This window comes from Anthonomus grandis, chromosome 4 (assembly GCF_022605725.1).
Source record: "Anthonomus grandis grandis chromosome 4, icAntGran1.3, whole genome shotgun sequence".
Taxonomy (NCBI): domain Eukaryota; kingdom Metazoa; phylum Arthropoda; class Insecta; order Coleoptera; family Curculionidae; genus Anthonomus; species Anthonomus grandis.
In genome coordinates, this window is record NC_065549.1 from 15,143,643 (window position 1) to 15,170,813 (window position 27,171).

The 27,171-nt window shown below is 31.6% G+C and overlaps 1 protein-coding gene across 2 annotated transcripts in view; it reads left to right on the forward strand.

Moving 5' to 3' along the window:
* The window catches only part of LOC126734955 (hillarin), a 100,844-nt gene that overhangs the window by 59,931 nt on the left and 13,742 nt on the right, over positions 1 to 27,171 (forward strand). For both annotated transcript variants that reach the window (XM_050438810.1, XM_050438809.1), the window contains exons 4-9: positions 9,370 to 9,486; positions 13,523 to 13,716; positions 13,854 to 14,040; positions 21,327 to 21,460; positions 21,522 to 21,665; positions 21,723 to 21,941. In XM_050438810.1, coding sequence (XP_050294767.1) covers positions 9,370 to 9,486; positions 13,523 to 13,716; positions 13,854 to 14,040; positions 21,327 to 21,460; positions 21,522 to 21,665; positions 21,723 to 21,941 — 995 coding nt within the window. The remainder of the gene's footprint in view (positions 1 to 9,369; positions 9,487 to 13,522; positions 13,717 to 13,853; positions 14,041 to 21,326; positions 21,461 to 21,521; positions 21,666 to 21,722; positions 21,942 to 27,171) is intronic.

A 27,171-nucleotide genomic window follows, 5' to 3' on the forward strand; every position in this document is an offset into this window, starting at 1 on the left:
AGTGATCTCGTAGAACGACGGATACCTCGGCAATATCATGAGGAAGACCAGAACCTAGATGACTCTATATCGCAAATAGCATCCTAAGTCAAGCACTCTCAGAATGACACGCGCAATAAGGGAGGTAGAAGACTTATTACCACCACACAACACCTTTACTAAAATCAAGTTATGCCGCTAAGAACTACTTGCATTAGCGTAGTGAGGTGTTACTCCTCCATCGAAGTATATGCCTGGCAGGCAAGAGATCCACGCCGCTCAACTTAGCAAGTGAGGAGAGATAAAAAAATAAAGAGATATGCAAGGAGAAGAAATGGTGAAGACAAACACTTTATGGGACTTACACCCTTACCCCTTGATGAAGTGAGGATAGCTATGTTCTGAACAGAAGGAATGCAAAGAAAAATCAAAGACAATTCAATAAATCACAGCATGTCCTTATTTTTTTTTAATAATAATAATACCACTGGCAACATTCCTAGATGTAGTAGGAGCGTTTAATAATATCTGTCCATACAAGGACAATAAGTTCAGTAGCTGTTTTACCGCCAGTATACACCATATCCATAGACGATGTACTGATAAGAATAATAAATAAAACAATGCAAGTTAATTAAAGTTTTGAGTGTTTTATTTTTGACAAAAGTCAGCATAGTTATCTAGCCAATAAGTCGACGCATAGCGCTATCTTTCAATTTACGCAAGCAGTTTTGAGACACTTGGAAGTAGGTGATATTTCTGGACCTGTCAAAAACATTTAATTATGTAACAACTTACTTTAAAATGGATATGGAGATACGCTCTTGATTGGTTTAGTTAGATCTTATTTGAGTAATAGGTCGCAAAGGGTTATTATCCAGAGGGGTGGTATACAATATAAATCGATTATATCGCAAAATATAGTTAGTAACAGTACCTGAAGCCAGTACTTTATATTATTTTTGTACACGACTTAAATTTTCAAATTCTCTATCCGGATTTTCACTCGAAAAGGATCAAACCTCTGTGAGCTTACCGAAAACGCTGGCAATGTTTTTAAAGTAGTAGAAAAATGGTTTAAAAGAAATAGATTATGTTCAAATTAAGAAAAACATCATTCTGCTTAGAACTAAAATAAAATAGACACACATAAATCCATTTTAATCAATGACTCTCAGTTTCGGGTAATCAAAATAGCAAATTTTTTAGGAATCCAAATTGATGAGTGTTTAAACCGATTTAACTATATCGAAAGCTTCAATACAAAACTCCAGATTCCAAGATTCCAACATTTTCCGCATGGTAGCGAATTAAGCCGATCTTAATTACAGAGTACGAAATATCGATACAATAGAAGTTACACGATCGCTTTTTACGTTAAAAAGACTCGCTTTAAATCGTATGTCTGTTGGAGTACCCTGAAGTATTGGCACTAGGCTATAGAGGCTACCATGGAAATGTAGTATCCAGGAAAACCTCAAGCCACAAAATGAATAGTCCCCGAGCCAGTCTCTGGCATTGCGGAAGGACTCAGTAGTAGTAGCAGTAGTAGTAGTAACTAGGGGGAACCAAAGTCCGTCCTCCTACTGAAGGAAAGCAGGGCTTCCTGGTCCAGGTGATTGATTTCCACCCGTGGCAGGTGTAGAGATCCCATACTTTCTTTTCACATTTATCGCATACCGCTATGAAATAATAAACGATCTGTTTGACCACACTGCTAGGATGCAACGGGCTTGGAGCCACCTCTAAGAGATCGAGCCGACAGGAGCCGATGGATCCTACAGTGATCTGTCAGCACTACAGTTAGTTGGTCCAGGAAGTCCGCTATGGTTTTCCTAGGTCGTTCCCCTTCACTTTCGTTGGGGTTGAGAGCAGTTCTATGGGATCTGTTATTCCTAGTAAAATTTTTCCTAGTTTTCCCATGTCCAGTTCATTATCTAGAATAAGAGAAATGTGCCTTTTGCTTAGTCCGATATAGGGTTAGGCATCGGAATTATGACCAGATGATCCGTTCTTGCCCGTGATTTCCTTGCTTCTTTTCCTTCAATTTAGTAGTCTGTCTTCCTTTTACTCAACTTATTTAGAGCACTCTTGCACCAGTTTTAAACTGGTTCTCAGCACTTGGATGGTCTTAAGGCAGCCTGCCATTCTTAAAGCTGAGGTTTAAAACTTAGTCATGAACTACTCGTAATCGTACAGCTGGTGGCTTTAAGCATTAGGACTAAGGCAGGCTAAAACCTGCAAGGCCAAATATATAATATATATATAATTATATATATTATACCAAACACCTTTTGAACAATCTCAGACAATAATCTCTGCAGCCACTATCTTAATTCCCGTTAATTTCTTAACCAATAGATTTTATATAAAAAAATAATTGTGAATTTTTAGAGCAAATTCATAAATCTACTCTACTTCTCTCGATCATCTAAACATAATTCTCCAAGAACATTATAAATTGTAAGAGAAATTTTTATACAATAATTACAAAACATGACTGTGTGCGACTTATCAGATACAAATTACAAAAAGATTTTTGCATATACGGGATATGCCAAAAATCTATAACGTGCCTAACATACACTTTCAAAAAAATAACATTTTATAATTACTTTATGTCTATAACTTTATATCTCATATCTATCCATATAAAATTCCAAAAATATGTATTTATTTAATTTTGAAATCTCTATGCTACTTTGGCAGTTAGAATTGATGATTTTCTCGATTGTGTTAGTAATTTCTCATTAATCTTTCGCACGATACACAAGACCGTTATAAAAGTCAATATTTTTAACAATCATTATGTTGTTATTGGTTACATAATGCGATTCACCAGCTATTCAAACGTTCGCTTTGTACCCACGCCGATCAACATGAAGTAATAAAAAATTCTATTGTTTTAGTTTTAATTATATGGATATTAAAGATCCTTCCAGCATAAATAATTTTGTATTTTTTAGCATAACTTCTAATTAAATTTGAAATTTATAGAAAATACATGAAAATTGTTGAAAATGATACAGTTCAAAAAATGTTAATGAATCTTCTAAAAAAGTTTGTGACTGTCAGGTAAAAATAAAATTGACATATTTGTGAATAATTTATAGTAATATTATGGTCTTTGCGAGGTCCCAATTTTAAGCCCATATTTATGCAGTGGCGCCTCGTAGATTTTTGAATAGGGGAGCCTACTTATATGTATTTCATTATGATAAAAAACATGAAAAAATATTATGAATCATCAGGAATTTTTTTAAAATCTGGGTATCCTTAGTCTTAGTCCGATTTGCTTGGTAATTTAACATATCGAATTTCGACCTGTCATTAACGTAATTATTATACAAGGTGTTCTATTTGCTATGTGTGACTATTGAAACTATAGGAGTTACTAGGGCGGTTATTTTGGTAATACCACATTACGAACAATGTTAACATGAATAAAAACTGACGCAAAAGCTTGATGACTTCTATCAAAAATATTATTTTTGTTTGGTAACTATAATAACGCAAACTTCAACTACATTCGCAGCCAACTAAATTGAATGGATAATATCAATAAGTATCATAATTTAAAACTAAATTTTTTAACATATTTAGATTAGGGTTCATCGGGTTTAACATAAATAACCACTAGCTTAATAAGCTTAAGCTTTTAATTAAGTAAATTTTAATTCATGAGGAACAGAATCAACATTTACAAGTATTTAGCATAGTATTTAGTATTTTAGCATGTATTAGTAAGTTTTTAGCAAAAGTCAGATCCACACTAAAGAAAAATTCCTGATGACGGTTATTAATACGTCGAAATATTGGGAAAGGTATGAATGAGACCATCATTTTAAAGCAAATAAAAAATGCAGGTCCGTATTTAAAGAAAAAGAAGTTGATAGCCGCTGCCAAGATACCAAACGTCATAAAAAAAACTAAAGGATGAAGTTTTATATAGCACAAAAAATTACAAAAATTTATAATTACAAGTAAGTTTCTGAAATTAATAGTTTTGAAAATAATAATTAAAATTAAATTTGGGGTTTTTCATAAATCACCCTGTAATTTACGAATCAATAAACATTTTGCAACGCTGTAAAATGATTTAGAATCATTTACATCAAAATTGGCAACTTTTTTATAATTTAACCGCCCTCGTATTTCCTATAGCTTCGCAAACAGCAATAATCATACATAGCAATTAAGGACTCTATTAATGACTATATTTCTGACCTGAAAATTGGAATTTTTTAGAAATAAAAATTCATATCGGTCATTGGGTGTATAAGTAAACATTAGAATTTGACATGCACCTCTCAATACATGAAGCATAGTGAATCCATAAAAAAATTTTAGTCTGGCGGCATCGAGGAGGGCCGTACAGTATTAAATTAAAAAATTCACAAACAAATGGCTGGAATTGGAGTTCCTCATCAGAACTTAATTTTAATACATATTTTCAAATTGCTTAAAAGTATCAAGCCTCAAAGCATATAGGGGGATGTGGGAGCGCCATGTGTACTACCAGTGGACACAGAACTTCTTACCTTCCAAGCCATGTGTACATGGGGCGGCCACATTAAGCGTTGATTGAAATATATGTATGGATTGGTCTGGCGTAGGAAATAGTTTGTTGTAGTGGTTGGGTTGGATTGGGTTGGGATTGATCCGGATCATTCGCCAACCTTCCACGTGTGCCTCGAGATGTCGCGAGGTGTGCCTGCACTTGGCTCCATCCTTGTTGCACCTTCGGTCAAAGAAGGACGACTTCGATGATTTCCGAATGCCGAAGAACAACTGGTATCTGTGGCTGTTAAGATCGTTATAGTATGTTCCAATATGGAAAACGACAAAATTTTTAAAAAAATGGTCAATGTCAAATATATTAGTAATGAATAAAAGTTTACTTTTTATATAAAAAATAATAATTTTTAAATAAATTTGGCAGTTTTCAGGATTTGATAATAGCGACCGACTAAATGTTCTATATATACAGTATGTTTCATTAAGGGTGCTGAGGTGATATATATTTCAGAAATATATAGGAGTCTTAGGAAAATATCGCTCAGTGAAAATGGTAAAAAAACATCTACAAATAATTTTTAAGTTCCTAACTCTGTGGCTAGGAGACTATGTTTAATGAAAAAGGGCAGCTTCTTTAAAAAACATTTGCATAAAAGTTATAAAAAATATTACGTCGATAAGTTTACTATAATTCTATATCTTTTTTATTTTACACTTTTAAAAAAATACAGTAGTAAGAAATTTTTATATAAAAATCAGAAAAGCATCGAAAATTGTTATAAGAGTCCAAATGTTGTAAAATTATTCCAAAATCATTGGAATTTAGTTTACATACATTTTTTCCGTTATAGATATAAGATTAAACTTATAATTAATTATAAATCAAGAAAGTAAATAAACAGAAATTCCGTTAAATTTGAAACAAGAAAGGAACCAATTAAAAATAACAGAATAAAAGATTTTGTACAAAAATATGAAATGGTATTTTTCAAACACCATTTTTGACAAAATTCTCCAAGAAGATACTGAATTCCTGGAGAAACTATCATTGATACTTCCAGAATGTTCCAAAGTCATTATTACGACATACATTAACACGTTAACTGCCATGTGTACCATATATGGACACAGGCAATTTTTATTCAGCTCAGCGCCATGTGTACCACCAGTGGACACAGAACTTCTTACCTTCCAAGCCATGTGTACATGGGGCGGCCACATTAAGCGTTGATTGAAATATATGTATGGATTGGTCTGGCGTAGGAAATAGTTTGTTTGAGAATGGCTCGGGAATATTTTTGTTTTTTGAAATAATATGACACAAAATATTGACGTTTTTAAATGATACGTTTATTTTTTCAATGGGCAGTAATTTAACATGTAAAATTGTTATTTATAATTATAAAATAAACAAACTAATTTTAAAAACAAAATACTTCAAAGTGAAAACATTATTTTATATTTTTAAAAATATGTTTTTGGAAAAAACAGTCCATACAAAAAAAATATTTTCGTCACAACCTAGACATACGTAGGAAAGGCTTTTGGTATTATTACAGCATAATTACGCCCCTGTTCTTGGGAGTTTTTTTCGTAGCAATATCTGCACTTGCATCTTTTTAGCTTTTTCTCGTTATCTATCTTTTCGGAAATATTGTGCTCTTTTGAGGGATTCATTGGGATTGGCGGTACTGCCGTTTCCAAAAATTGCATGGCAAGATTTTCTTTGAAAGTCGTTATTGAAATTTTTTTCTCGTTAATTTTATTGTACAGATTTAAGGCATTTACGACTGAGGTACCTGTGATAAATTCAAAGGCCAATTTTCTGTACCATTTAATTGACTTTCTAAGAGAATTTGAATAAGCTGACATTTGGTCTGACATATCAACAAATGATTTGACCTTATTATAGTTGATTATTGCAGAAGTTTTGAGCCTAGGACCCTCTCTATGGTGTACTTCCTTTAGTTCCTCTGTATGTTTTGTGGATAAGAAGAGCACGTCCCTCTTGTCATGCCACTTCATAAGAACAACTTTATTTTTATTTTGTTTTGCAACAATTTCCCCTTTTTTTAATTTTGCATCAACTACAGACTTTGGTAGGTTTCTTCTGTTTTTACGAATCGTTCCAACTAGATGAGTTGATCTATTTTGCAAGTTTTGCGCAAGAGGAATAGAGGTGTACCAATTGTCTGCAAAAAGGGTCCGGCCACTATCAAGCAATGGTTGCAACATTTCCATAACAATAGATTCCGCAACCGATTGTTCATTTATTTTCTCTTTACCACAATATACTTTCAGGCTGTAAGTAAATCCTCCATCTAGACATACTTTATAAACTTTAATGCCGAACTTATGTCGTTTTCCTTTTATATACTGTCGAAAGGATAATTTATCTCGGAAAGGTATCATGGTTTCATCGATGCAAAGAGACTCTTTTGGAATAATGCAGAAAGAAGCATTCTTATTCAGCATATCAACAGGGCATTGCATTTTATGAAGCCGGTCATTGGGAGGACAATCTTCATTATTTGCCAAATGAAACATACGTAAAATCAGCTCAAATCTATTCCGCGGCAAATATTTTGATATTTCGTTTTTATATAATGGATGTTTGCGCCAATAATCTTTTAGTGATGGGTTTTTATCCAATCCCATCCAAATTAAAATAGCAATAAATGTTCGTATTTTGTTATAATTAGTATCCACCCATGCATTTAGGCGAGAATATTGGCCAATATTTTCATTCGTTATGGCAAGAATAATTTGCTGTTCCGCGTATCTATTTGTTTCGACAACGATCCTATGAATAATATCGTCAGATACAAGTAATTCAAAAAAATGAAGTTCATCCTTACCGCGCATTTGGGTCTGCAAGGCTAGTAAAATTCCAATATTCATTGGTAGAGTGAATGTCGAAAAATTTCCTGAAGCTGGTCTCCACTCCGGTCTTTCATCATTGCCTAAAGAATCTATGTCTATATCTAACTGAGCAGATGTTGAAGACTCGGAAGTATCTAAAAAAATGGAGGGTAGTGTATAAGAAGATAATCATTACTAGGAAGAGAAAATATGAATTTTAGATATTAAATTTGATATATTTAAGTATTCCACTTAGTTTCGCAGGCGAGTTAGTATATTGAAACTTTTTGCAACACTGTTTTTTTCTAATAACATTTTAGAAAATAAACTATGTATAAAAATGGAATTGCCAAACCTCCTACGTACATACTTCATCTTTTTCTTTTTAGGGCGGTCTTCTTCAGAACTGCTTGAAGATATCTCTCCGGCCAAATATGTCGGATCAAAATCAGAATCTGAGATATTTGAAAACTCGTCACTCATGTCGAGGTCTCTATAAATCTCTATTTCTTCTGCTGCAGCCTCCACTGCTTGTTGCATCTCAGTATCAGAAATAATTCTTTTCTTTGCCGCCATTGCTCGTCCAAATTATAGCCCACAAAACAACATGTTTTTACATCGATTTTTATAGAAAGAATGAATGAAGAAGGCAACAAACATAAAATGCACGCGGTATTTGCGCTTCTAGTGAAAACCGTACAACTGCTGCCATCTCTCCAGGCGAATCAACATTGACCTTGTACGTGTCCAGATAAGGTACACATGGCACACGACATTAAAAAATAAAACCTGTACAATCAGGTGCCATGTGTACTATATTTGGACACAGCTTTTTTAAACTAAAAAAAGCAAAAATTACATAAATTTTTACACATGCGTTCGTTTTGATGCACACAGACACTGTTTTTAATAAAAAAAGTTACATGGTCCGTAGGACCCGGTAATTTTTTTTTCTAATTGGGACTGGCAGTTAACGTGTTAAAAATGTACATTGTACTTGAACAAAGAAATAAGAATATTCTTAAAAATTTAAACCTATAAAAAAGAATTTTATAGACACAAAAAGTTTTTTAATTTTACTGGGTGATTTCCATATTCTTTTTTCGAATAAAATATGTAAAATACTTATCGAAATATTTTTTAAAAATGCTTATAAAGGTTTTGCTAGACTTACGTCCATTATATGAAAAAAATTAATTGACAATTATTACCCCGTACTAGTCACAAGGCTTCGGGGATATTCGCTTATTCTAAAACGATTTTATGGTATTAGTTTAAGTTTTGTAGATTGTAATATTTGTAGATCTCCAAAAATCCTTCGATGCTGTGTGAAAATCCTGTGATGCTGTGATGTGTGAATTTGTGCCAACGATACTGCATTAATATTGTCTGCTAATAATTCTTGGGAACTGGAATATCGAGCAAGTGAAGATTTTGCTTTATATTTAATTGGTTATGAAGGAATAAATAATCAATATTTATACCAAAAATAGTGTACATGAAAGTAAAACAAAAAAGTTAATTGCAAATTACCCTATGGATATTTTCTTATTCTTAAAGGAATTTATTATATTTTTTTTGTATTGAATTAGGCCTTGAAGAAAGTACATTTTCTTCACATATGCATCATTATCTAACTTCAGTAGAATTAATAATGAATCCCTACGAAGACTTATTAGCTTATCTATATTTTGAGATATGAAGAAACAATAAAATTACATGGAAAAGCCAGTAAAAAGTGTTATTGTATGAAAATAATATGTAATTATTACTTTTTAAAAAGCCAAAAGAAATGAGTGATTTTTTTTTTAATTATCAAAATTGACTTATTATAGACACTTTCCACTATAATTTATAATAATAAATGAAGATAAAATAAGTTAAATAAATGTTAGGAATAAAGTAAAAAAAATATGAAATTAACAATATTTCATTTGATTTGTTTATAATATAATAATTTTTAAGACATCAAACTTGAAATATATTAAATAAAATTTATTTTTGTTTTAGGATCGCGATGAACAAAGAAGATTAGAGATGAAACATCGAAAAGAAGAAGACGACCTATTCAGAAAATTTGCTAGACAACGCGAGGAAGAAGATCGACGAATAAGGGACGAATTCAGGGTAAGAAATTAATTAATAAGAGACAGATCAAATTTAAAAAAAAACTTAAAATATTACATTAATAAGATACTACTTTCTAGGCTATAAAAGGTTTTTAAGAAGACTAATTTGATAGGCAATTAAAAAATACAGTTTTCCTTATTTTTAAAAGAAGGTCATTTGGTCATAATTTTTCAATCAAGTTTTGTCGAAAATAGATATTTTAAGAGCAATAAAAGTCCCATAAAATAGCAAATTATATTATTTATAAATGCAACGTTTCAATATAAAATACTAATATATACATAATAGTTATTTCAGCCCATGACACAACCAAACCAACATCATCTTAATCTTCATGCATAAAATAGCCGTAAAAAGTTTACTATGAAGAAAACGTTTTTTTATGTTCACTATATTTAAACAACTGCGCAAAACGTTGAAAACTTATTTAGCGACTATCAAAGGTAATTATCTCCTATAGGCACCTGCGTGTGCTTCTTCTATGGCCATAGGAATCGGCAATCAATGATTCAGATGTTTGGAATTGGGGACACATTCTTTCGTGTAACACACTTTAGATACATATAAAATTTTGTGAATTAAAAAAATACTACTTGATTGAGGCTTTCCAATGTTAATACTTATTTTAATTCTATTTTGTTTTTTAAGGATCCAATAATTTTTTTAGGTTTACAGACCGATAAATAAAAGTCGAAATGAATTTAAATTGCTCCACTTTTCACCAAATATATTGGCTTCTTCAGGGGTTTTATTTAGGTCTCAGACAATACATGGATATTGTAATTCGAAGACAGAAATATCATAAATAAAATCCTAGCCAAGTAACTTAAAGATTATCCTATCAGTAGTCTTCAAAAATTTTTAGATTTATTATTTAACCATTTTCTTTTTTTTATAACTTATTATAGCAGAACATTGTACCAATAGTACGGGTACATTTTCATAGGAATTTTATTCTTCATCTACATTTTTAATTTCCTATACTATTCCTATTTACTAATTACTATAGTTTCTTATTTCGGTTTAGAAAGGTTGATTCAAATTTAAATTTAGTTTTTACACTTTCATCTCTATTACTCCTATTAGTACAGGTACATTTTCAATCTGCCACTGAAAACCATATGATATACTCGTATATTGCTGGCGCGGAGAACATAGGCCGAAGAGGTGTGCAACAGAAAACTTTTCCAATATTTTGAAGCCTACAGATCAATCAACGAATTATTAATATATGTTACTACACTGAAAAAAATGTGTAAGAATTAATGCTATAGTTAGAGGAATTTTCCTTATAAAAAAAAGTACAAATAGGGACTTTAAAATATTAAAAAACCGTGTATGTAGCGCCCTGTACAAGTGAGAACCCTCGTAACATTAAATTTGAATGTACCATATTAAAAAATCCCCAGTTGCCAATTTTCGTTCGAATATCTGCATAACTACCAAAATTATTAAGAAAAAACAAAAATAAAAATAAAACTTTAACAGCCTGTATCTTAGAAATTAAGCATTTGCGGACAATGCAAGTATGTAGGTATCTGTAATAATCCAAGGAAAAAAATAATTTCTTCTAAAAGATGTTGAATTATCTTCGAAAAGATGAGCAGACTATTGAATTTTATAACTTTTAACCAAATTATTGATTTATTTTACTTTTCGAAAAAACTTAATAACAAAGAGTAGATTCTAACATTCAGAAAATCGGCTTTTAAAAAACTTTTTAAAACAAATCTTTAAGGCTGCTATTAAATGTGTATACTTACGACATAGGTGCCTGTCTTTAAAGTAATTAAATAAATATTGCAGTCTTGGTACTTCAAAAAAAAGGGGGAGGGTGGTTAGAGGCTGACTTTTTTTATATATGTAAAGCATAAATTCTTCAAAACATAGTAACTTTTATTGTTTTCATTGGGTTGGGGAAAAGCAGGCCAAGATTTTTTTGCTAGCTACCATAATAACACCATTTATTTAAATAATTCTATTTGCAATTAATAAAGTTTTTGGAAAAATACAAAAAAAAAACGCAAACTTCCACAAAATGCGATATATACCTTTCGATTTTAAACATTTTGAAGAGTTTATAAGAAAAAACTTACAAAACAGTTTTTTACAGTTTTTTTGTATCTTTAGATAAACAGAATTGCCAGTTTTTATTTTTTTTTTCATACTACCGCTAAATAAATTTTTATTTATATTTTAAAATGTTGTTTATAGTTCCACTAATAACTAAAAAAATCACCTTAAAAGAACAATTACTTATAATTAAGAAAATAATTCAAAACTAAAAGCCTTAATATGAGACAACTTTTTTTTCTTGTTTTCGTATTTTTTTCTTGTGGAATATATAAATAAAAAAAATAAAAAATACTTTTATCGTCCTTTATAGGTATTTCCCTAAAGGTAACGCTATAAAACTTAAAAAAAAATTGTACTGTAAATTTCGAATTTTATCCAACTTGAGATTCTTGAAGAGTGAAAGGGTTTTATCGCTGTTGGTGTTACGCGGATGATGCCCTGATGATAGCAAAAAAACCATGGATACTTATTAATATAATGCAGAAGCTAGACGAACAAAGATGATGGTACAGACTGGAAATCAATGATTCAAAGACTAAACTAATCATTGTTGACTGTACTAACAACAACAGCCCTGGCATTACAACTGTCATTGGTTATCAGTAAGTGGTCAATCACTTTGAATGTCTGGGATCTGTCGTCACCAATACCAAAGATTGATTAAACTCAAATCGAAATCCATAGGATCTGGTAGAATACTTCCATTTCAATTAACACCAAACTCAGGCTTAAATGATCTCTAATTTTTACCGCCTTGCAGCGTAAATAATAAAAATGGCAGACCGTAGCAGAATTGATGTTGTAGAAATGTGGTGCTATAGAAGAATGCTCCGAAGTCCATAGACATCAAACCGCACCAACAAATCAATTATGAGACAACTGCGAATCAAAACCAGACTATCCACTTATGTCAACCAGTAGTATTTAAACTTTGGACACATTTCCAGGAGATCAGAGGCAATTGAAAAGCTATAACAAAGAGGAAATTCACCGTCGCGATATGTAGACCAAATGAAAAATCTGATAAGAGAGAACCTGCAAGATGCAATTTCTGATGCCTAAGATCCTGGAAGCAAGCGATTGATGCGCTTACTACATGATGCCTCCACACCCCTCCGAGGGGTTTACGGACGACGAACGAACGAACATTTTTAATAGATTATTTTGTCTTCTTTTTTATTTCATATTCATTTCTACTTGCTGATTAATAGTAATTTCTAATTTAGGTTCAGAAAAGTTGAATGAAATCATCATTTAATACCTCCAGCACTCTTATTAGTCTGTGGTTCAGTATATGTATATTAAAATAGACTTTTAGTTTACTAACGGGTGATCATATTTTTTAAATTTTTTGCCCCGTTAAACTATTCTACCAATAGAATAGGTGTAGTTTCAATGACATTTTTTTTTTAATTTGTAATATTTCTGATCTTATTCATATTTGCCATTTACTGGAAGTTTCTAATCTAGTATCAGAAAGGTTAAGTCTAATTTATATCTAGATTTTTCTCTTATTTTCGTTACAACTATATCAGTACTGGCATATTGTCACATTTAGTTTTCTTTTTTATTATCTGTTCTTTTCCCATTTCCTGATTAATGATAGTTTCTAATTTAGATTCAGATAGGTTAAATCATTATTTAATATTTTTCATCTAATGTATATATGGCCATAATATGGACCAGGTCTATATAGATTACAATCTTCAATATAAACGTTTTGTGAATATATTAAAATATTTATTCTGAAAAATGTAAGAAAACATATTATTACAGCAGGTTAATCATAAATAACTTTAATTATATAGATGATGGCATAGCAAGAAAGTAGTATAATTATCCAACACTATTATTTTAAATATTTATATACACAATTTATTCATTATTTTATATTATAGGTACGGATTTCTTTTTATTTTTATTACAAATTCCATATAATAAAAAAATATTTTTATAGGATGAATGGGAAAAGGAATTGGAACGACTTACATCGAGGTTTGAACGAGAAATGCAAATGAAAAGAAAAAGAGACGACCAAAACATTTTAACCCTGAGACACCAACAGGAAAGGGAGGATTTAGAAAAAAATATGACCTTAAGGAGGGATAAGAAAAAGGAGAGTTTAACCAGAAAAATGTTGGAGCACGAAAGGTATAGACTTTATTTTAAATCTGTTTAAAAAATAAAATAAATCGTTGATTTCTATACATGTACGTAAGGTTCGGCTATCGATCAAACAATTTTTAGTTCGACGAACATTTTTTTTAAATAATTGTGTTTAAATCTAGGGCTGCAACGGCCGCCCTGGTCGAAAAACAGAGCCACGAGATGTTGGAGCTGATTAACGAAAAAAGGAGCGAATACATGCAAGCAGAATCTTTATACTTGGATCACAACGATGGATATACAGAGGAAGCTCAGCCTTATCCAGTCCATGCACCACCACCTGCACCTCCTGCTCTTAGTAAATTTCAGGTAAGAGACATGATTATTTTATAAACTAGAATTTATATTACTACCTTGAAAAATTAAAGGCTTAAAAAATATATGCACTTGACATCTTAGTCTTCTTTATTATAAACATTCTTCGTTAACCGGTAAATAGTAGAGATTTTTCCATTTTCTGGAATCTCACCATTTGCTGCTAAACTATTACCTACTTAAAGTTCACTTCTCCTCCTTAAAATCACCATGCTAAAATATTTAGATCCCTCAAGCCACTTATTTGGGACAAACAGCTTGGAAAATGTCCTCATCTCTATATTAGACGGAATGATGTCATTACTTCCACCAGTTCTTGTTGACACTAAATTTGAAGTGGTACAATTTTCTAAACAATATTCTCTAACTCACAAATTTCCTATAATAACAAAACTCTTTGCTTCCAGGAACTGATTAATACCTTTAGTGTAAAAGATACTATTCAAAATTTAGAAAATTATTATCATTAATAACGATCTTGTAGTTTTTGACTTCTTATACAAATCTAGAAATCTCTCTGGAATAACTCTTGAGTAGATCACCAGTTTAATCTTTTTGCAACTTCATAGGTAAAATAATTTCTATGATCTTTCCGCTCGTCATATGTAAGCTCTTCTTATCTAATACAAAGAAACAATCAAAAAAATGGAATATTTGGTGATGAATCGTGATATTTCTTTTAGCACGTAATAGTAACAAAATGAACAACTCTTTTTTCTTACTACAAACTACATAAAAAGAAACTTAACAAAAATTTAAAAAAACAGATAAATATAAATATAAGGGGCATAAATAAATTAATTAAGATTAAAATAATTTAAACAAAATAAAATACTCAAAAATAAAACTCAATTTAACAAGATATAGAAATATAAAAATAAAAAGAATAAAAGGTGTATAAATAAAATTATGTTACGTTATTGTTAGCCGACATTTTTGGTCATAACTTAGAAACTACTTAAATATTCTTATAATATTTTCACATCCTTATAATTCCTGAGGATGGATTTAAGGGAAAAACGTCTTTCTGAGTTAAAAATTGAGGTAGCTAGAGCTCTTTTGATTGGGGTAGTTTTCTTTCAAACAACTCTTCTTCTTCTTTTTCTTAAATACTTTAATATTAACAGATTAATATTAACGTGTATCAGTTGCTATATAAGTAATTTGCACCAAGTAAAAATTTATATCTTACAAATTTTCGGAAGATACTAACCGCGTCATCAAGTTATTTCATCGCCATTCGAAAATGTGAGAGATGTTAGGAGAGAGATAAATATTCTACTTATAATGATGTATTTATAATTAATAATTAATATATTATATTCATTATTTTAAAGTAAAAATAATTTATATAACAGTGCTAGGTAAAATAAGAGCAATAATAGCAATGATAGAATGCTGGCGCTTGTGAAATAAAGCACAAATAAGATGGCAGCTTATTTGTGTAGTACAGCTTACATAGGTTGATAGATATGATAAATAGTTATCTTAATATTCTCGTAATGAACTCAGGAACCCTTTCGTTTTCTGACATAAAAAGAGCTTAACAGTAATTTTGTACCTTAAAAGCATTCTGAGTAAATTGCAAGTTAAAAACGAATTTGCAGAAGAAGAAACGAATTTGAAGACATTTTAGTTTCAAACTTGAACAGCATTTTAGACCATAACTCAGGATAAAATTTTTTTTTACAAAAATATAAAGGAATTTCTGAGGCTGGATCTCAAGGTAAAATCATGATTCTAAATTCATGATTTAGGTATTTGAGCATTTTTTTGCTAATTTTCTTATGAAATTTCCACTATTATTATGAATTTTTATACAAAATGAAATGGAATATTCTTAAAAGGGTTGAAGCCACAGAATTAGAATTTCTTACAAGGATGTTTCTTTAACCTACAAAAATTTATAAGCTAGATGCAATTTGGCAACAAGGTCCAAATACCATAAAATTTGAAACTTTGAAAGCTGTGTGGTAAGATCCAGATTTTCATTCACTAGTAGCCTATATGTAACTATAACTTAGAATCCAATAAAGGAATTTCAGGGTAAAAACGTGGTTAAGGGTTAAGGAAATGAAAATTGACAAATAGTAATGAGTGAAAGTTCGACTAAAATATTCCAATAATATTTAAATTTTTGACGCAGATCATACCCCTTATAGTTATTGCAAATTTCGGAATATAGGATTTTCATGGGATATATACTGTGGCTATAACCGTTGATTGAAAAGGGAATCGCCTCTTCAATCAACGCTATAACATAGATCTTAAGCTTCAGATGGCATTTTAAAGAAGCCGACAGGTTGATCAAGCAAGAATGATACGGATTACCAATTTAAAAATATTTTTATAAACACCGTTGAAAAACAGAAAATGTTTATTTTTTAAATGAAAAATCACAGTTTTTTCTTGTGATTTATTTAATTAATAAATATTTTATTTATTTAATGAATAAATACCATATATTATGAGATCCAAATATTTTGGTTTTTATGTTATTAAATTCTTTAAAGAGAACTGATTTTGTTCCACTTATTTTGTTCTTGAAAGTGGCTAAATAAAGGCCGAAACGTCGAATTACTTCTGGAACACAATTAGTTTTAATTGAAGTCCTAAACCTGTTGCACTTTCTCTCCATTGAACACTAAGGACGCTACACTTTATTAATGATTAAATTCTTTTATAACATCCACTAACTAACCACATTCTTCCATTCTGGTCATTTCGGCAATCCAAATTTCTTAATTTTCACTAAGGTTTGGTAATACTTACAGTACCAAACATAATATTGGATGTTCAGAAATAATGTTCAAATAATTTAAGGAGTAATTTATTTTACATGAATAAAAAGATACACATTTCTGGACCCATGTTTTGTCTTTATAAGAACATGGGTCCAGAAATGTGTATTTTTCAAAATATCCTGTATTTTGAAAGTCAAGGTTTTCAAATCGTTGACTTCCTTGTAATAAATTGTTAAGTGCAATACATCCAATGCTAAAACAAAATAGTACTTTTCCAACAAATAAGCTTAATTGTGGATTTGTGGAAGAAGCCGTAGAATCTCTTTACAAGAAAATACTCATAAAAGCAGTTTGGGAAATTTTACATGAACAATTTCTTTATCCATATCCTCTATAAAGAGTTCAAGCATTGAAAGATCAAGAGTTATCACCTAAAGTAGTATTTTGTCAATTATTGCAGATAAAATATCATCAGGACTGTTTTTTTTTGCCAAAGTGCTTGTTTATAGACGAAGCAGGATTTACGCGTGAAGGTGTTATTAATTTCCATTATAATCATGTATGGGCTAACGAAAATCACCATGGTATTTTTGAAAATCGATTTGAAGATAAGTTTTCCATTAACGTTTAGGTAGGTATTTTGAGAGATACAATATGGGAACCGTACGTTATGCCTCAGCGTTTATACGGGTCGGAATATTTAAATTTGCTAGAAGAAGTACCCATCAGATTAAAAGCAGAAATATTTTTTATACATCATGGTGTACCATCTCATTTTAGTTTTATAGTTGATTTTTAGGTAGGTTTTTTATATGATTATATAAATACAACTTATCCAGATCGATGGATCGGATGGACTGGACCCATTCCATGACCACCTTGTTTGCGTGATTTAAACCCGCTAGACTACTCGTTTTTCTTTTAAAGTTAATCAAAATAATTAGTCTATTCAGTTTCTGTTGACAACGTGCTGCAATAATTAGAATAGCGAGCTACAGATTGTTATCACGAAATACAGAATAAACAAGGAGTTTCCTATCGAATTAGAAGGTCAATGAGACGTCGTTTAAATAAATGTCTTGAGATAAACGAAAGACACTAAACATTTATTGTAGGATAAGAAAATTTTATTTTCCAGTTAAAGCACATTCTATGGAAAAACACAAATGAGGGTGACGACCATCAGATTTCAGCAAAGAATTGCTTACTTCCTGAACATTGACATCGTTGGAGAGTGCAAACACTAAATCCAATATTGAGACAGTTGCAGTAGATTCATGATTGACTTGAATTAGATTATGCAATGAACACAAACTTAACACAATATGGATAGATTGCACCTCACTTGGTGTTAGGTTGGGTTGGGTTAGAGGCAGTAGCAGCTGATCCAAATCGTTTATTAGTCTATTCCCTGTGAGGAAGATTAAAATCATCTATGATAAATAATTGGCGTTCAAGATACTCTTCTGCTAGACTTTCCAAATCATCATTGTCAAGAGAACATTTAGGGGCGAACGATGTTCAGAAATAACGTTCGAATAATTTAAGGAGTAATTGATTTTACATGAAAAAAAAGTTTAGAACATGGGTCCAGAAATGTGTATTTTTCAAAATACAGGATGTCAAGGTATTCAAATCGTTGACTTCCTTGTCATAAATTGTTTAGTACGATACATCAAATGCTAAAAGAAAATAGTACTTTTCCAACAAATAAGCTTAATTGTGGAAGAAGCCGTAGAATCTCTTTACAAGGAAATACTCATAAAAGCAGTTTGGGAAATTTTACATGAACAATTTCTTTACCCACATCCTCTATAAAGAGTTCAAGCATTAAAAGATCAAAAATGATAACCTAGAGTAGAATTTTGTCAATGGATGCAGATAAAATATCATTGCAGGACTGTTTCTTTTTTGACAAAGTGCTGTTTATAGACGAAGCAGGATTTACGCGCGAAGATGTTATTAATTTCCATAAGAATTATGTATGGACCGACAAAAATCACCATGGCATTTTTGAAAATCTATTTCAAGATAAGTTTTCCACTAACGTTTGGGTAGGTATTTTGGGAGATAAAATATGAGAACCGTATGTTATTCCCCAGCGTTTATACGGGTCGGAATATTTATATATTTGAGAGCTAGTTTGCCGGATTTACTAGAAGAAATACCCATCGGATTAAAAGTAGAAATTTTTTTTATACATGATGGTCTACCATCTCATTTTAGTGTAATAGCTTGGAATTATTTAAATACAACTTATCCAGATTGATGGATCGGGCCGAGTGGACCCTTTTCGTGGCCATCTTATTTGCCTGATTTAAACCCGCTTGACGAGTCGTATTTCCGTTAGAGTTAGTTAAAGTGATTAGTCTATTCGTTTTCTGTTGATAACGTGCTGCAATAATTAGCAAAGCGAGTCTTACCACGAGATTGTTACCACAAAATACAGAATAAACAAGAAATTTTCTATCGAATTAGAAGATCAATAAGAGGTCATTTGAAGGAATGTATTGAGATAAATGAAAGTCACTTTGAACATTTATTGAAGCATAACAAGATTTGTCAGTTAAGGCACATTTTATGGAAAAAGACAAAGGAAAGTGATAAACATCAGATTTCAGCAAAGAGTCGCTTACTGCCTGAACAGTGACATCGTTGGAGGGTGCAACCACTAAATCCAATATTGAGCCAGTTGCATAAGATACATGACTAGACGTGATATGGATAGATTGTTGCACCTCATTTGATGTTGCTGAGGTAAAGGCAGTAGCAGGTAATCCAAATTGTCAATTCGCTGTGAGAAAGACTAAAATCACCCACGATAAATAATTGGCGTTCAAGGTACTCTTCCGCCAGTATCTCCAAATCATCAAATCATCATTGTCAGGAGAACATTTAGGGTACAAAACCAATGATTATTCTCTTCTTATTTCCAAGTCCTATGCATACAAACAAGAACTCGATTTCCTCGCTTGATCTTAATAATTGGCTATTTAGGCTCTTGTGCACCGCCACAAGGACACCACCACCCCGAAAATATATACTGGTTGCAACTGACCTATCATTTCTAAAATTATTATAATAATATAAATGGAGCTCATTATTACTGTAATCATCAGTCATCCAAGTTTCATTAAAAACAATCATCTGATACTGAGAGTTGTCTGATACATTCTTTAACAATAAATCAAGTTTAGTTGCCAAACCTCTCACTACCCTCTGGAAATAAATGCAAAATTATTTTTTTGAATCTAAGATAGTTAATTGTTTGAACTAACTCCGACATATTTGATCACTCTTTCTTCTTACGCTACCTTTCTTTTAATGTGCTCTTTAAGTTACTTAAGTCAGTTCTTTGCTGAGCAGTGAAATCCGTTCCTATGTAAATTTGAGAAGACTTATTAAGATTCTTTTTACATTTCATTACACAAAACACATTATTTATCTATTTAGCTTCACACAAACTGACCGGTGCCATTTTTATGCCTTTTGCCAATTCTCATTACTCTTTGTACTTGCACGGTATCATTGGTAATACCATTGAGCAGGTTTTGAGCACCGGAGATTCCAATAAAGAAACACTATTTTCCAGTCAGAATTTCCACAAGTCTCGGAGAACAGAACTTACATCAAAGGCATCACTCTGCTAGAGAGAATAAGCGTTCTTATCTCTGTTGTACTTATTCCATAACAAGATTTGCACAAAATAAGTCACATGGGCATCCAAATACATCAGTAGAGTTCTTGGCTGGTTCGTTAAAAACACAGGCATTTTTGCATTTGCTACATGTGCATTGTAGGTTAGATTTTTGAAGAATTAATTTTTTAAATATATTCATCAAAATCACCAAAACTTAATAGCAAACTGATATTACAAGGCTTCAGCGAATACTTTATCAAAGAAAACCAATTTTTTAAATTAATTTAGACAAAAAAGTTAAAATCAAACTTGGAGCAAAATACAAACAAATAAAAAAAGAACACTAGCCATGACATGGTTTGACACCCTGTATTTTGAATACTGTGCATCTCCGGACCCTTGTTCAATTTTCTTTTCATGTAGAAAGCACCTCTTAAATTATTAGAACGGTATTTCCGGATACCCATATAGATTTCTTTTTTCATACTCAAAATGCCTTAAAGGGTATATTGAAGTTAATTGTGGGTGCTTTGATACTGTACTTAATAGAATATCTTTATTTTTCATTATTAAATAGTAAATTTATTTGTTTCATTATCCCAGATAAATAAATAAAATATGTCCCTCATATATGATAAGGTTACTATCATTTAATATAACCATTTTCACTTAATATATTTTTTATTCTAATCTGTGATTGGTTATTTGTGCTGGTGGCTTTTTCATTTGAAAAAAAATCATGATTTATATTGAAAAAATTAATTGTGATCGAAATCACGAGATTAAAAGCAGGTAATTTTAATTGAAAATCCTTGATTTTAAGATTTTTCTTCCTAAACCATCATGATTCATTTAGATACTGAGCATTAAATAATCATTTTTTTTTCATCATCTAGGTTTACAACGATCCAGTAGAATTTTCAAACGTGGACCAAATCGCTATTTCAGTAGCTCAGGAAGACCAAAAATCATTTACAGATTTAGTAAGACAGTTAGTAGGGAGATGTGGTTCAGATATTGAGAAAGCTAGGTAACGTATTGGCAAAATTCCAAAAAAAAAACAATTATTACATTCTAAAAAAATATTTTAGGACCATATTTAGGTGGATAACAGTAAAAAACTTAAACACAATGTCATTTGACGACAACTTGCGAGGTGACAGTCCCATGGGACTATTAAGAGGAATTAAAAATGGCACAGAAAGTTATCATGTGCTTTTTAAAAGGCTCTGCAGGTAATAAAATTTAAATCCTTTTTAGTAATGTTTAGTTAAAACGATCCTATATTTTAGTTATGCTGGACTTCACTGTGTGGTCATTAAAGGTTATTCAAAATCAGCTGGTTACCAACCAGGAGTGCGATTCGAGGATAACCGGTTTAGGAACTCCTGGAATGCAGTTTATGTAGCAGGGGCGTGGCGGTTTGTACAATGCAACTGGGGTGCCCGGCACTTGGTTAATGCCAAAGAGGCTCCGAAGGCCGGAAATAAGACCAAATCAGATAGTTTAAGGTAAATTAGTATGTGTTTCGGTTAATACTGTCTATACATTTACTGTGTTTTACAAAGTAAACAGATGCGATTAAAAGCCTCTTCTTTTTTGCGCTAAAAATGCCGCATTTTTATCAGAAAAAGACATTTTGTGTGGAAGCCTTACATTTTATCATTTGAAGAAAATTACTGCTGAGAATCATCTTCTTCTTTCTTTTCTATCTTAGACAAAGTCTCCTGTTCTAACTTCACGATGCCTATTCAGGGGTTAATAGTGAAGGTCTATCTTTTTCTAGATCTGCCTATGTTTCTGAGACCCAAGGGTGATTTGTCGCGTACTATTTTTACGATTCTTGTGTCATTTATTCGGTTGATAAATGACTGTGGTTCCATTCATTTATATTGGTCAATAGCTACTAATTCATATACTTCATTCACATTCGCTCTCTGTCCAGCAGTGTTTTTCTGGCAATCCGTCAATGCCTCCAACATCCGCCTGGTTTTTGTCGTTTCAGCTGTGTAAGTCATTATAGGTTTGATTTTACCCTTATAGATTTTGGACTTCATTTCTACTCCCATATGCTTATTTTTCCACATTGTATTCTTAAGACATGCTGCTATTCTAGCCGCTTTGTTGGTCTACTAGCGTACTTCGGTCTCAACGTTAAATTTAGTTTATTGGTGGATTATGTTTTCATCTACAACTAGCTTGCATCTCAACAGGGTTTTCTATTTTGTGATGCATTTTGTTTAAGCTGTAGATATGTCCATATCAGGTAATTTTGACGTTCGGTGAAATACTCGTAATAGTTTTTGCACATCATCTTCACTCTTTATCGTCATCAGCGTAGCATAATATTTTAATTTCTCTATCGCCCATTCTATAGCCTCTCAGCTTTCGTACCTTTTGAAAGCCAAAAAAGTTTGAAGATACATATTGGCTGGCAATATTGAATCAAGACGTAACTTAAACATTCAAGCACTTGGTGAAACGATCACTGGTACACGACAACAAGTAATCCAATCGATGAAAGAAAAACATCCAAATTACACCTAAGGATTCGACAAAGTTATATTTCAACACGATAATAACTAAATTTACACGTGACATTATTGCGAATTAGCGGCTAATGCGAATTAGAGTAAAAACGCTTTGGCATGTATACACAACGGTTTTAAGAAAAGTTTTTAACGTTAACGTTAACCAGCTGTTTTTTATGGCCAACCTAATTAATTTATTGATAAATTACTTAGGTTGAGGAGATTAGAAATATATCTAATAAAAGAATATAATTCTTAAAATTTTGGGAAAACACGATAAGGCACAGAACAACAAAATCAAGGTGAAAGTGTTTTCTTCCTATCTCGGTTTTCAAATTTTTGTTAGTTGGCAGCACTGAAAACTAATGAAGTGAAAGTGAATTTGGGTCTTCTCCCATATACACGTGACCTTAATGCGCATTACAGCGAGATCATCCACATATTTAAAACGTTTTAAAATAATATGAATTAGGAACGCTAAAACGGTTTACGGATGTACACATGCGTTTTATCTTCATTCGCATTTCGCTAATGCGCATTAACGGTTGTGTTTAAACATGGTGAATGTTATAAATGGGACAATTCTCTATCCGCCGTTATCTCCAGACTTAGCTCCTTTTGACTATCACCTTTCCTTATCCGCTCAGTGCAGCATGGAATTTTGGTGAAACTTTGAATTAATGTATGGTTGGCTTCCAAAAACGCTTCTTTTAGCAAGAAATTTTGTCCTTGGCGGAACGATGGGAACTATGGTCAGTTTCTTTGCTTGCAACATTTCTGATGCAATGATGCTAAATGCTTATGCAGAAAGTGCAAAAAAACACTATATAATATCATACAAATTTATCACTTATTTTGACAGACACAAAACAATACTACTATTACTATATACTAGTAAAAAATCTAAGATTTTTTTAAATAAATTATAAGATACTTTTTAATAAGGTCGATATTTAACGTTAAATGAATGTAGATAATGTATTTTAGAGAAAAAGGTAATGAAATGGCAACGCCGCTCGATCCCATTGTTGATATCACCAACAAGGAATCACTAGTGACGTCATCAAAAAATATTTACATGATAAATATTTATTAAAAATAGAGTATATGCTTTTAATCTAAGCTACTGACTATATATACTAAACTACTACTACTAAACAGTAATACAAGTTACTAAACTAATATTACTGTTTATAAACTATTTATGTGTTTTTAATGCACTTCATTAGAGTAAAGGTCTACCTACCTAATAAAAAACATTTTTATTACAGTAATTAACAAATATCAGTTTTAAATCAGTTATTTTATATATATGATATGTATATATCAGATAATATATACATGGTGCTGACTTCTTCAAAGGGATAGTATTGCTGTATCGGAAACTAATCTACCTAATGTCTTTAATCAAAATACATAATAACTATAGATAGCTACATAGATATTATGCCATTTTTCAAGACAACAATAGAACATGAAAAAAGTCCTGTTGATAAAACCATGGACAAAACTGCAGTTTTCTATTTTTTATAGTCTATTAATAATTAAATATTTTCAAAAAAAATGTTTATATTTAAATATATATTCTTATTTCACTTATACTCGTATTTCACACACATTCACATTCAAGTTTTTATTTAGGCTTATCTCTAAGATCCCTATTCTACGTTTATAAAGACCGTTCCGCCACGACGCACAGTACAGTTCTACGACCTATTTTATATTTTTATAATTGTTATTTTTAGAAAATACCGCCATATGGTTTTGGCTACCTACACAGTGAACAAAATTATGTGATTTCTATGGTAAAGTCTATATTGTTAAATATGACAAAATATTAACTATTTTTTGGTTCCCCAAAAAAAAGGTGTTTTAGAAAACTCACAATTTACACTTTGCGGCATATTGAAACTAATATATTTGAGAATCCTTTAGTGTATAAATATTGTTTTTGTACTATCTCTTTTATCTGTGGTACGATATTTCTGTTATCGATGATTTTGTTTCTCAATTATTAAATTTTTTTGGGTTTTAAAAAAATGGCTTCAATTGGCTAAGCTAAAGTTAGGCGTTTTGGTAAGATCAAATGTTACCTAAGTAATGCCAACAAATATTGACTGCGACCACTTGCGACCCCGCGAAATAATCGCGTATTACGCTTAGGGTGCATAGGACAGCTGAATTTAACGATTGCGTAGACTAAGAAACCTTTCTAATCACAGAGATACAAAGAATTGTTACAAAAAATAGGTTTCAAGATACCGGGGTGGTGTATATTTTGAATGTATTTTTAGTTATACAGGATGTCCCAATATGGTACCGATATCAACTTTAAAATTTTCAATGCGACATCATGTAGTTTTATGCATTTTTGAGTTCTATGCAAAATGTTTAACAAAAAAATCGTCTTTATTTGATATTGATGTTTGAAAATTGACAATTTCCGGATTTTCAAGCGACATAGGTATCTCGAAAATGGGTTAAATTAGCGCGAAACGTCTTTGAGGCTCCCATCTTCATTTTCAACTTTCAATCATTTGACATCAATTTCGGTCAATCAATAAAACGGTCATTTCAACAATGTTCGAATCGTTTACGGCTATAAGAAAAAACAAAGTTGATGATGGTTGACAGGAACCGAAACGTCGAATTGGAATTCTGAGAGTACTACCTTATAATAGCTGTTTTTAGCTTTTTGGAGAGCGTCTATGTGTCCTTGAATTCTGGAGAGTCATCGGCGGCAGTGTTTTGTGATCTATCCAAGGCATTTGACTGTGTGGATCATGGAATACTGTTATCTAAGCTCGATAAATATTGTTTTAGAGGCGTAGCGTTGCGATGGTTTGAGTCCTATCTATCAAATCGTACTCAGAAGGTTACAGTGTCTGGGCGTTTGTCTGCTTCTAGATCCCTAAAATGCGGCGTTCCCCAGGGTTCAGTGATGGGACCACTGTTATTTTTACTGTATGTGGATGACTTGAGTTCATTGAAACTGCAGGGCAAGGTGGTTCAGTTTGCTGATGATACCACCATACTATGGAGCCATAAAAATTCTGATTATATTAAGACTTGTATCCTTGAAGACCTTCAGATTTTATCAGGGTGGTGTGCTTCCAATAGGCTCGTGTTTAATGTAAGAAAGACGTCTATTATGGGGTTTAAGTGCGATGTTCAGGGTCTGATGTTTGACGAAAATTCCCTCTTGCAGAATAAAGAGTGCTGCAAGTTCCTAGAAATTACCATTGATGGTCGCCTTCGGTTTGAAGATCATATTTTACATTTAGCTGGGAAATTATCTTCTGGATAAATGATGTTCCCCTACCTATTCCTACGTCTTCCCTTACCAAAAACTCATTAATTTACATAAGTAAAAAAATTTACAATCATGTTCCTCTGTGTGTTAGACATATATCGGATGTTAAGAAATTTAAAAGAGAATTAAAGTCGCTTTTATTGCCTAAGGCATATTATAACCTGGATGACTTTTTTAATGATAGGTTTTAACCTTGGACATGTTGGAAAGTTTTCTTTTTTTCCTTTTTTCTTCTCTAGTTTTGTCAACAACTTTACCTTTATTTAGTAATTGATTGTTTTATTTAGTTATCTTAAATTTAAGTATGTTCAAAAAGTTTTGTCTTCTTGTGTTTAATTTTGTTCATTGTTTTGTCAATTCTTGAAATTGTATTTGTGTTTTGTTTTTTTAGCTTGTAGGATGCTTGTACACAAGATTATTCTTACGTAATATAGCACATTTTCTTTCTTTCTTTCTTTCTTTCTAAAGGTAAAAAAACTGCTACACAAAAGCATTTCTCGTTTTTTATAAACTTTTGACATTCAGTCAGAAAAAAGAAAATACTAAAATGTTAAATATCCTTTCTTTTGCGGATGTATCCAGAAGGTCTAAGAATATTTTTAGTTTCTTATTAAAGTAAGCTTTAAAATAAACAAATTTGCCAAATTTAAACTACACATTTGCTATACCTAACGATTTTTAAATCGTTACGGTAAACCTAGAATCTTAATCACCCTGTACTCTGTATTACGTCAATGTTTTAATCAAAACTTAAAAAAAAAACATCTTAAACTGTTATCAAATAAAAATAACTAATACAAAATAACAAGACCAAAAAGTTATTGCGAATGTCGGCGAATGTTCGGGTTTTCCTATACTTCGATCTACTGTGCGACGCCGACGTGATGTTATGAAAGT